Consider the following 13,030-nt stretch of genomic DNA (forward strand, 5'->3'; position numbering starts at 1 on the left):
CTCTGTTTCACTTGGTAAATTTCAGGGACAGTTGGATTATCTAGGCATGATTTGCTAATAGTACACCACTAGCACAGAGCACAGGCAGTATAGAGCGTAGATGGTGGACCTCCATGTCCATGTGTTTGTGTTGCACCTGGTTGACACTTGTACCTAGCATAGTGGCGTGTGTTCTAGTTTTCAACAGATACACAGAGCACTCTGTTCAACTCAATGATGAATTTATTGAGCAGCTGATCATCATCACTCAGTAGTAGATGTTTCACTCAATCAATAACCTTTCATTTCGCCATACGCGTGATATAACTTTGGTTGATCTTTCTGGGCCGTTCACGAGCGGTTAATTAAATGTATGATGTGCCCACGCGGATTATAGTTAACATGATCGAGCGTGATAGTGAGTGGATTAATTGAGTTTTCCCTGTCAATCATCTTTTCTGGTGTAACTAATTTACGCGTCATGAGATTTTAGGTTTGAATCGTAATTAAGTTGAGATGCAGACAGATGGATGGGTCTCCTACTCACCATCTATAGTCAACAAAGTGACAGGGACTTGCACTGCCTTGATCAAGCTTTTAAATCTAGGCCGATACGACTGATATATAGGCCAGTATATCACTTTTGGGGCTCTACCGATATAAACATAACATATCATTTTCAAACGTATCATCCGATACGGACCGAAATATCGACCGATATGGCCGATATCTAGCCCGATATGTCCACCTAGTGGCGGAGCCAGCTCGGCCGGCGAGCCGGGGCAAAGTACACGGCGTTCCTGTCTGCCAGTTTTTTGCCCCTACAAATCGTTGGTTAGCCCTCCATTTACTGCTCCTATTCAAACAAGAATGCATGGCTGAGCCCGGGCAGCTGCCCCGAGTAGCCGGGAGGTGGCTCCGCCACTGTTTCCACTGATATAGAACGATACGTAGATGACAACAATTCTTACTGGAAAGGAGTGAAATAACATTATGAATTTACAACTTCATAATATATTATCAAAGTCATGCACAATATGTTTCATACAAATGCATATATATTGTATGGTTTTTAATCATAGAGTAAGGATTTTGTGAATCTTTCCTCAATAGTTTCTTAATCAATAAGTTAATAAACTATAAATCTAAAACTTTTATGTTAAAGTGTTGAATCATAGTACATTTTATTTTACTAAAAATAAATGTTTTGAACAAGAATAATGAAAAAATAGACATGTTTTCTCCGATATATCTACATATCCCTGGATATCTGACATCCGATATGTTGAAGCCAAACTGATACAAACCCGATATCCGGTATTTTGAAGCTTGGCCTTGATATTATGTATCTCGAGTACATATTGTTGCTTGTGGCTGTTGTATAATGTTGATCATTAAAATGTTCTTTTCTGAACGGGATCAATCGGTTGGTGAATATGTATGAGATCGATGAAATGCATAATAAACAGAAAGGAAGGGGATTTAATTCCGCTTCATAAACTTACAAAAAAAATCGTATTTCTAGATTTTTATATATTCCGGGATGTAAAGCTAACATGCAGGTATTCCTTACTCATGAGAGTTTCTAATCGTGTGGCAATGATATTTTGCAAATATAAAAAAAAATCATGTTTCCTGTCACAACATCACTAATTATCGTGTTATGTTATTGTTTTTCATAGGCCACTGACATCATCGTCGTCGCCATCCATATTACTACTTTTGTAGTGCAATATTCACTAATGGTTTTTTCAAGCGAGCTGAGCATAGCTATACTTGACATGGGTGCTTGCAATTTTCTTGATTTTATTCCATGCTTTCGGTACTACTTTATTAGTGGTACCGTGTGTGCGTCAATTACATCGTGTCTGTGGCAACTTCATCTATCTCAAAATCTGTCAACTCAATATGTCGAAGGTGCTCATAGGGTTGTGTATGTGTGCACGTGTTTTCTAAGCATCTATGTATGTACTATCTTTCACAAATGAATGAATCTTTTCAAAACAAAATATGCCACACCTTTTGAAATATATCTAGAGACCTACATTTTTATTGCCTTCTTCCACTAAGTATACAAGTAATATATCTAATGAAAAAAATCATGTCTTACAATTTTTTATAATCTTGTAATACAAAATATATTATGAAAAATCATACTATATCAGAAATACAATAAATCCATACATGGCACACCGCGGTATTAACCATATACATGAATATCTGACACAATTTCTTGTCATTATGTGGAACAAATTGAACAAGTGCTTAAATTTATTCTTGGGGTATGCCATGTATGATAATAATTTGTGTGTGCAACTCACAAAACTTGTAGTATAATGTTTACCATCGAAATCGAAAGACTTCATGTACTATGTTTATCATGGACCATTCTAAAAGTGATGCATGAAGGAAATTAAAATGTAAATGGAACATGTTATGTTTTGACTAAGCATAAGATTATGTGCATTCTGAAAACCATAGAGACTTCTTGCTTTCTTTAATTGCACTTACATTAGGAAGAAAATCATATATGCATAGGGATAACACTCCTCTATAGCATTACTACCTCTCATTAGCCTCTGTGTGGGAGCTTTTAAACATACCACATTTTGAAATATATTCAGATAGGGAGCCTCCCCCTCCATCCCGGGGTCCATTTTAAAAAATCCCAGGTTTTTGGGTCCCAGGTTTGTTTCATGGGTCCTACTTCATGAGATTTCTCGGTTCTTCTTCAGATTACTCTCATTTTCCATACATCTTTGTTTGTGCGTCCTGCAGCGATATAGAGGCAGCAATGGCATCACGGCTGGCGTAAGTCTACCTAACCTTCTTAGGGTCCCAATGATATACTCCCCAATGCACGTGGTGGACTTTTAAGGGTTTAGTCTCGTGAACCTTGTTGTACAACGTGTAAGGTCTCTTGTTCTGTCTTAAGCTTTCGTCATGCAGTGGCGGTAATGGCAGTATGATGTTTTTTCTTGTAAGGGTTTTCTCATTACGATGGTACTCCACTGGTCAATGGAGGCATCCTGCAATTGTAGGTACCCTCAGCATGGTGTTATAGTCGTAAGCTCCTCAAAGTTTCAGTCATGTAATTAACCATATTGTATATGAAATAATAGTGTTAGAACCCCTAAGAAAATTGTTTACCCAGAAGACAAGTTTAATTCTATCAATTTTGCATGTTTTATACAAATTCGGAAGGGTTGGATAGACTTTTTTTAATAAATTCCCATGCAAAAGAAGAAGTCTTACCTCTTATTTGTATTTTTGGATTTATCCTTTCATGTGTGGGTGCCATAATGGCAACAAATACCTAGGAAAGGAGTCATGTTGTTGTTATTAAAAATTGTTATTCTAGAATTTCTATTCATGTAAGCCTAATCATAAACTAGACATCCCTATAAGGATATTTTCGGGACAATGAATTTATAACAGAAATGTATAAACTCTGTTTATACAAGTATCACAAACGAATCCACGAAAACATTCAAGACTATGTTTTTTGTTCTTATTTTCTCTCATTTATGGGATTTGATCTAAATCTTTAAGGTGTAATGTGTCAAAAATATCTAATTTTCACTTGTATTACAAACATGATTAAATTGTGCATAGTGCATGCATATTTTAAACGACGAACATTACAAATCTAACATGAGTTTGTTATTAATATTTAACAACGGTATCACATCACATGTTGTCATAAGTTATCGACACAATATTAGCTTTGAATGTGATATGATAAAAATGAGTTAAAAGTAAGCATAAAAGTTTAGTATAAACATGTTCTAATTGTGACTTCTCAAACTCACAAACCATTTTTATAGATAAAATGCATAAAGCTCAAATTCAAATTTGTGAAGTCGGTAAGTGGTAAAATTGTGGTGCTTATTATTACGAAGGCAATAACTTGGAGAAAAACTAAAAATATTACATACAAAGACCAATGAAGATAAGAGACCTACATGCAAAAATTACTTTATTTTTTCGCTTTGTTTTGATAATAATTTGTAAGTGAAAAATAGACCTAATCAAAATCAAAACACTTAAATATCATATGTTTTATCAGGGACCATTCTGAAAGTGTTACGTGGAGGAATATTTCAATTTAGAATGGAATAGTGAAAGTGTAGAGCAACTCGAGCGACCAATCCCCCTTCATGACCTTCTGCCTTCCAGCTTCTCCTCCTGCATCATCATCGTTTGTCAAAGTTCACATTGAATGGTAGAGGGGCTGTCGTTCTAGGAAACTGTGTTGTTGAGGAATAGCGGAGGACGTTGCAATAGCGGAGGTCATGCTGATGAACGTCATGTGGCTAGTGTTGCAGCCATTGCATGTGCTCCAGCCTAGATCTAATTGCACTCCCCTGGTCATATGAAGAGGTGGATAACAGAGGGAACTATCCTAGTTCGATGGCGTGCGCCCAGCCGGCAATGGCTAGGCAAGTTTTGTTAGATCCGGTTGTTGCCGCAAACAAGCTAGCGTGGTTAGGATTTGTGCTCTTTGGCACATTAGTTATGCAAAATAGTTTTTATGTTTTAAATATCTTAATCGAATTCATTTATTTAGATATGTACACGATATCAGTTTATCATGCTAGTGCTTCAGGACCATATGTTCCATATTATAACTGTCAATTATGCAGGTGATTACCCTACAAGTTAATGGTTATTAAACAAGCTGTCAACTATTTTGTTGTCTTTCGTATATTCTTGATGGAATCGAAAACATATGAGATAAGTTTGTACGTCTTTAAGAACATTTGCCTGCCATCTTCATTTTTTTAACATAGTACAATCAAAGTCGCTCACATGCACGAGCATACATTCATCCCTATGAACGCACACATGCAAACCCTACCCCTATGAGCACCTCCGAGAGACTGAGCCGGCATAGCATCTCTTGAGTTTTTACGAAGTCACCACAGGTGCCTCGCACTCGACGGGAACATCTCCTCCCACTGACCGTCTCCTTGCAGCCTTCCATCTTCATTTGAGTGTAGCTTCCAAAATTAAAGTATACAACTGGACACTAAAATCAGTAAGTTTTCTCATATATGTTATTTTCTAAAATTTTGTGATGAATTATTTTTTGCGTAGGCCATCATCATCCCAGTTATTTTTAAATACACATTTGGTAATTTACATGGAGACACGTGTTTTTAGTAGCTCCCCCCCCCTATCATATACATGTGGTCATATCTGCTTGAAAAGTATTATTTATCACTTTTCATAAAAAATCTTATCGTGTTGTAATATAAATATATTATGAATGTTATAGAGAAGTATGAAGGATCAAAACATCCATTATAAGATATTAGCATGATATGGAATTTTATATTCAAACTAAATGAAGGCAAATAAAAATTATTGCGGTGTATTATAAGACTTTAGTTACCCACACACTGAATTTCTTGACATCTCGAGGATAAATAGATGGGTATACACATGTCATACCCTATTCAAGCGCATGATTATACCTATGAACATGAAGATGAACTATCTAGAGAGACTACAAAGTAGAATATGATGCATCACAATATTAATTGTACTAGCTAATCACTGATGTTAAGATGTGCCATCTTCCTACCAATATATGCAACAAATCGAACAAATAGGATCCGTATTTTCTATGTGCAAACAATTATGTTGGAGTATAGTTCTAATCAACATCAAAACACTTAACTATAATATGTTTATCATGGAACAATCCAAAATTGTTACATGGAGGAAAGATTTTTAATGGTTAAAGCCCAGGGTATCTAAAGTGACAATTACTCCCAAAGGCCTCCTCCCTCAAGCTCCCCCACCCCATTGTTCTGAAGCAAAGATCGTGCGGACCCAGAGTTGGGGGAGGCTACCCACTGGTTCCAAGGCGACGTGCTCTAGAGCAAGATGGGTCACTGTGGTCCCACACGATGTAGCATGCCTCAATTTTGTGTTGTGATGATTGGTGACGGTGGAGGACAACCACAATGATGGTAGTAGAGGCAGTGCGGCAAGTACGCCAACCATTAGAAGTGCTCGCGCCTGGATCTGGTCGCACTCTCATGCTCTGGCTAAGATGTGCAAGATATAGCTGGCAATCATAGTGGCATGGTGGGTGTCTGGACGGGAAAAGCTTGTCTTACATAGGTCATTGGAGATGATGATGACGGTTGAGGGTATCCTTCTTTTCATTGGAGACATAGTCGAAGAGCTCATCCTCTCGTCCAATTGATGTTGAAAAGACTCAAGGTGGTTGACGTGGTCGTTGGCGAGGCCAGACCACCATTCCTACCTTGTGGTTTGGTTTGTGTGTAGTTGGTGCCAACAGGTGTCCTCTTCCTTCGCGAAGGCGTCGCCGAAGAGCCATGTTCAATCACATGCCTAAGATGGCACTCTTGTTTGGTGGTGGAGGCAAGTTTGGTGCTCCTAGTTGCGGTATAGGGAACGTGAACACCTCTGTGGGTTGTAGTTTAGGCATAACTTAGCTAGGTTAGTCTTTATTTTTACAGATTTTTCCTCTAACCAGCGGTACATTGCAAGGCTTGGCCCAGTTTCGCTTGTAAACTATAGATATTCCCATGGGCACGCACTTGCCCAGCCGTGCTAGCCGTCCCATTGCTTCGCGATCCGCACTCCTGCACATAAGTTATAAATTTTAGTTTCTGAAAATAATGATTTAGTCTGTAGCGGGTTTTGAAATAACTAGTTTGTCGGTCGCTAGCACCAAGTTTCAAAAGTTGAAACTTAAAACGTATTGTTCCATTGGTTGCAGGTTTTGAAACGTTAGATTTTGTCGGTCCCTTGTACAAAGTTTCAAAAGCTGAAATTTGTTGATTTTTTAAAAGCTCGTCAAATTGTATTCAAAATGGATCTCATTTGAAATCCTCATCACAAAAAACACGATTATGCAAACGGAATTTAATTTGGACAGCATGTCCCCGTAGATGCATGCTACAAATCCTCTCCCCGTAAACTGGGCTAGTCTATGTATTTATTTTTAACTTTGTCTATATATGACACTACAGGCGTGAACTGGTATTGTCCGACGAGGTTTACTAAAAACTATTTTATTTTTGTATACAAAAAGAAATTCCAAACAATAAATATGTCTTTATTAAATGTCGCTGATTCTGGGACTTTCCAGATATATAACCACAACGTCTTTTAACAAAAAGTAAATAAAGAGAAGTTCCGTGTTGATTTTTTTTCTTTTTTTTGAGATGAGATCGCTGACCACCCTTGCCGGATGGTTAAGTTTGGTATTTGATATATGTCCTGATTTTCTTACAAAATGTCCTAGTTTCATTGCTGTGGTGTATGTGATGCATGCATTAGAACTAAAACCACAACAAGTGTTTTGAAATGGATGGAGTTATAATTTCCAAAATAAACTCGACACGTGGCGACGGTGCTCCACTTGGAGACGACCAATGCTGGCACAGTTTAAAACCAAAGCTTGACCGTCCGATGAACATACGTAGAGACACACTTGGACAGCGACGAGAGCCAGACAACAGCTAGCACACAGTCCTACACATTGCATGATTACAATTACGACGCGCGGGTGGGTGGCACCGGTCTAGAGAGACGGCGCGGCCGGGGCCGCTGAGGCGGTTGGGGCGGCGGATCCAGAGGCCTTGCCGGCCGGGGTGCCTGCATGACGCCACTATGGCACTATACATGAAGATTGTGCGCGCGCACCATGGGCGACGGATGGATAGATGGATATGTATACAAGCATGGGTCGATTGATGCAGTGGAGATTGACAGTTTTGCCTCTCATTGTCGTCCAGGCCGGCTGGCCGGCGCCCTTGTCGGGAGGCAACTACACATGGCCATGATATCATTGACCGACCGATACGTTGTCATGCATGAAATGCGGCGGGTGCAATGGGCACTATCTATATATTCTGTTGTTTGGTGTTGACGTGTTGGTGAAGTCGCATTTGTTCATTTGCATACACATGCATGATACGGCTATTGCACCCGCCGCATTGATAGTGCCCATTGATCACATATGTGAAACCCAAAAAATTTACATGAATGTATCGGTCACATTGACAACGTATGTGAACACAAATGCGACTTCACCAACAGTATATATCACATATGTGAAACCCAAAAAAATTTACATGAACGCCACACAGCGCGTGCGCGCGACACGTCACTACTGAGCGGCCGCACGGGAGTTGTGGGATACGGCTGATCAATCATGGGCGTCATCATGTGAGGGCTTATTTTTACAATAGAGCAGTGCGAGTCCAACCTTAGAGCATCTTTAACAAATCTCTTATAACCCTGAACTCCTCATTTTGAGGACTTAACCGCACCTATCGGATCTCTCAAACTGTTAAGAGGAGTAAAATTTATAAGAGTCAGTGTAAAAAAAGTAGCGCAAATCTCTCAAATATACTTGACCGACACCTACCAGAGTATAATTTTGGACGCCTCTCTCTTCCTCCCGAGCGGCTGTCACCTCCAGCTACCATCGTCTAGTCTCGTCGCCGCCACCACCGATGCCCTCGATTCCAGACAAAATGGAACTGCAAGATCCTTCCGCCACCCCGCGGCCATCGTCGCTGGAATCGACCCACGCGCCGCCCCTGCACCAAGGAAGAGATTGGGGACAAAGAACTTGCTTTGGGCCACTGCACCATCAACCAAGGCCACAGCGGCCCCGGTTCTAATAGGATGCCCTCCCCTTGCTCTGGCCGACAGCAAGCAGGCAGAGAAGCCAACGACGGCCATGAAGGCATTCACGGCAAAGAAGAAGAAGAACGACATGCATCCGTGCCACTCATTTTTCGCCGATCGCTACCGGTGCCACAATGGTGCGATGCGAGCGTCGATGCCTCATTTCCCGCACATCACATAGCCTCATAGACCAAGCACAACGGGCAGCTGCTCGAGAAAACCCCAATCGCCCCCAGCCAAGAAAGTTGCCATTTCTCTATTGTCGCGCAGCCCCCGCTGACCGTGGTCGGGAAGCAACGCTGGCGTGCCAAGGCACCTACGTCGGCGTGTGCTATAGAATGTGGATAGTAGGGACAAAAGGAACGTGACAGCTGATACGTGTCCAACATATTTACTTTTCCAAACACTTTTGTTCTAGTTATGGACTCTAATTTACATATTTTGAATGAAACTAACCTGGACTGATGTTGTTTTCAGCAACACTACCGTGGTGTTATTTTTGTTCAGAAATAAAAGTTTCAGAATTGGACAAAACTTTGCAAAGTTTTGTTATGAAATAAATAAAGAATACTGGAGCAAAAAAGTACCAGAGGGGGGCCACCATGGGGCCACAAGCAAAGGCGCACCTACCCCACCCCCGGTGCACCCAAGTGACTTGTGGGGCCCATAGAACTCCGGCTGATGTAATGCAGCCTATATATTCCGTCTTCCCGAGAAAAAACTATGACAGAAAGTTTCATCGCGTTTTATGATACGGATCCGCCGCCACCTCCTATTCTTAATCGGGAGCCATAACCTAGAGTCCGTTCGTGGCTCTAGAGAGAGGGATTCGTCGCCGTCGTCATCACCGATCAACAATATCATGTTGCTCACCGCCATTAGTGAGCTGCAGGTAGATGAAGATGGATGAGATTTCTTATGCAAGTGTGCCAATTTGTACCATCAATTGTCTTTGCTCAAGTTACAACAACTACTACTACTACTCTGTTTGTTTGTTACAAACCTGCTACTGTTACGGTTACTAATGCTACTAATAAATTGCTGCAAGGAAGTGACTCTAAGGTGTGGTTGAATTGATAACTTAATTGCTAAGGCTTATAAGTATTCTTTGGCTCCCTTTGTGTCGACTCGATAAATTTGGGTGAAATACTACCCTCGAAGTATAGCTCTATTTATGAAGTTCACTTGGGAGTTAAATATCTGCTGCAATTTATATTCATTATGAAGAATTTTCCAGACCATAAGACCAACTTATGCCCTATAGAACGAGGACAGATATGGAACTGCAAACTAGCTCTACGCTTACTTCACCTATTGTTTTCAGTCAATTTGTGACATCACCACCTGCTATACAATCTGATGTGCCACATGTAATAGGCGTTGCTTCTGCTATCGATGATATTAATGATGATGCTTCTACTTTGCTTGATAAAACTGTTCCACTCGGTGAATTGTTAGATGCTCATATTGCGAAAGACAAAAAGACTGAATTGGCTGAAAATTATGAATCACGTGTTACATCCTAGTACTCATGTTTAGAAATAAAATATTAGAAGATGTTCCTGAAGGTTACACTTTTGATGAGGAGTTTACTGGAGAGTTTATGGCTTATGATACTACTAAAGGCATATAAAGTTTGTTGCTATATTTAAAGAAAAAGCCATGTACAAAATGACGAAACATGATCATAAGTTTGCAACTTCTTCTGTTTTCGTATATATCCACCAACTGATTGATCCTGTCAGAAAAATACATTTTAATGATCAGCGTTATACAGCGGCCACAAGCAACAGTATATATGCACTCAAGATGCATACTTATCTAGGCAGTGCAAGTCCCTGACACTTTGTTGACTATCGATAGATACTCGATGTGTACTCAATGGCGAGTAGGAGACCCATCTATCTGTCTACATGTCGACTTAATTATGACTCAAACATAAAATATCATGACGTGTAAAATTAAATTACATAGGAAAAGAGGATCGACAGGGAAACTCAATTAATCAACTCACCATCGTGCTAGATTGATGTTCAAATCAACAGGGAAACTAAATTAATTAACCGTTCGTGTACGGCCCAGACAAATCAACATATGGTCAAATGAAAGATTATTCATTGAGTGAAACATATACGTACACTGATGAGTGATGATGATCAGCTGTTCTACAGGGAAACACATGGATTCAGTAAGTGGAACAAAGTTTGTTCAACAAACTAGTCTAGGTACAAGTGTCAACCAAGTGTCCCGGACATCATCTACGATGAAATCATGTATACAATGAAATCGATGCTTCTACGGTATGTCTGCTAACTCGATCTACTTCACTGCTCAAGGTGCAGATGTGATGCAGCAGTGGCAGAGTATTCGTGGAGCTGTGACGTGGACAGCAAGCTGTCCAGGAAGTTCCAGTCGATGCCGGTCACCGCATGTCCCGGACCCTGTGGCTGGAGGACGGCATCGTCGCCGCAGCCTAGAAGGGCGGTCGGCGGCGGGCTCTCAATGAGCTGTGGGATATTGCCGAAGAGACTCTGCTTGGAGTCCAGCAGGTCCTCGGAGGAGTACTTGACGTCCTGGCTCGGGAAGCCGAGGCCGCCGGGCCCGGCAGCGCCAGTGGCGCTCTGCAGGTAATAGAGGTCACCGCCGACTTGGCTGTGCAGCCATGGCCTCGCGTCGTAGTAGCTCCCGAGGCCCGGAGTGGTAGCGTATGCGGGGAAGATGTAGGACGGCTTTTGGTTCGGCGCCGGCTTCTGGAACGCCCGGCACACCACCCAACCTTCCTCCTACACATCACCATCAACGATAAATTCTCAAGTAGAAAAGAAACAACAACAACTAAAGAACTGAAGAATTGCTTACCTGTGTGGGCGCATGCTCGCTGGTCTGGAGGCGGTACTCATGGATGATCCAGTCGGTCTTCCTACCGTTGGGTGCACGGCCCCTGTAGAAAACAAGCGTCTTCCTCATGCCGATCACGCCGCGGCTCCGCGACGACATCACCGGCTTGTCCCTGCCGGTGGCCTTCCAGAACCCCGCCGCGGTGGCGCGGTTGGTGCGCGTGCCGCTTGGATACTTGCGGTCCTTGAAGCTGAAGAAGTACCACTCCGATGATGACTGCTCGTCCTCCGCCACCTGACGCGCTCCCCGCCCTCCCGCGCCGCCGCACCTCTCTGCACCATTCATTTTTGTTAATATTCAACTTGAATCACCACCTCACTAGCACACTATGTACTAAAACCACGACAAGTATTTTGGAACAGAGGAAGTAAAAATTACAAAATGAAGTGCCAAAATTTGGATGAGTAGTACCTTGGAGGTCCCATGGCTCGATCCTGTAGAGATCAACCTCCTGGATGATGTCGAGGTCGATCGTTTGGGCGGCCACCTTCCTGGCCAGGTAGTACCCCACCAGCTCCTCCTCTGTGGGATGGAATCTGAATCCCGGTGGAACACACGACTCCTCCTGCTGATGGTGCTGGTCCATTGCTAGCATCTACCTTCCTGCCTGGTTGCAAGCTAGCTCGATGTCTTCTGAACTGAAATCAAGCACACAACCTTTTCAACTTACTACTAGTAGATGCATGTGTGGAGGCCACAGCTGATCTTCAGAGAGGGGCAACAATGGCGCTAGCTGGTCCACCGATCGATCGACCGTGTATATATGTTGTATGCATATGGACCAAAGAAGGTGAAAAGGATCTTTATAGGTAGCTAGAGATCTAGACAAGGATCATGGCTGCTGGGTGGGCGCACTCGTGCAACGCTGCAATGAGAAGAGAGCACAGACTCTTGACAGCAAGCAGAGCAGAGCACACGTATGTATGCGCACGCTCATATGAACTGCTATTTATATTGTAATCCGGCTGGCTCTAGTAGTCTATATAGCCCACACCAAATCTGTCTAGGTAAAGTTCCTTTGTAGCTCAGGCTACATGGAACCTCCTATCTTCAGCCCTCCAACATTGCTTTGAGATCCGTACTCTTCAACTAACTTACAGCAAGAAGATTTCTCTTTTTTGTTTCTCTCAAATGAAAGAACATATAGACTTCAAACTTTCCAGACAAGTGCACTGCAATCATGTCCTGGATCCGTTTTCTAAGGACAAAGTACAATTGTAATCTAGGCCGATTGCAAGCACTTGATAACATGGAATGTGGGTTCTCTAGCTAGCTTGCAGAAAGGGTGAATGGAAGAAGATAGAAGGCGGGATGAAAGGACCTGCTGTGGACGCTGGGTGTAGCAGCTGTGAGAGTGAAGCTTTTAGGGGCATGAATGCAAAAGCCAGCATGTATCTTTGAGTGCACTTCAGGATTAGCCTCTCCTCCACCTCTCTCTCCGTGTGTTGTCCATCATTTTTCTGCGCCGGCC

At 42.0% G+C, this 13,030-nt stretch overlaps 1 protein-coding gene across 1 annotated transcript; it reads right to left on the minus strand.

Annotated features, from left to right (window-relative positions):
- Positions 1 to 10,869: 10,869 nt before the first annotated feature.
- Positions 10,870 to 12,456, minus strand: LOC123050839 (NAC domain-containing protein 30-like). The gene is made up of 3 exons (XM_044473571.1): positions 11,971 to 12,456; positions 11,521 to 11,831; positions 10,870 to 11,444 (listed from the first exon to the last, which is right to left on the minus strand). The coding sequence occupies exons 1-3, from the start codon at positions 12,152 to 12,154 to the stop codon at positions 10,986 to 10,988; spliced, it is 954 nt and encodes a 317-aa protein (XP_044329506.1). The 5' UTR covers positions 12,155 to 12,456; the 3' UTR covers positions 10,870 to 10,985.
- Positions 12,457 to 13,030: the final 574 nt, after the last annotated feature.

The sequence above is a fragment of the Triticum aestivum genome, chromosome 2D (assembly GCF_018294505.1).
Source record: "Triticum aestivum cultivar Chinese Spring chromosome 2D, IWGSC CS RefSeq v2.1, whole genome shotgun sequence".
NCBI lineage: Eukaryota > Viridiplantae > Streptophyta > Magnoliopsida > Poales > Poaceae > Triticum > Triticum aestivum.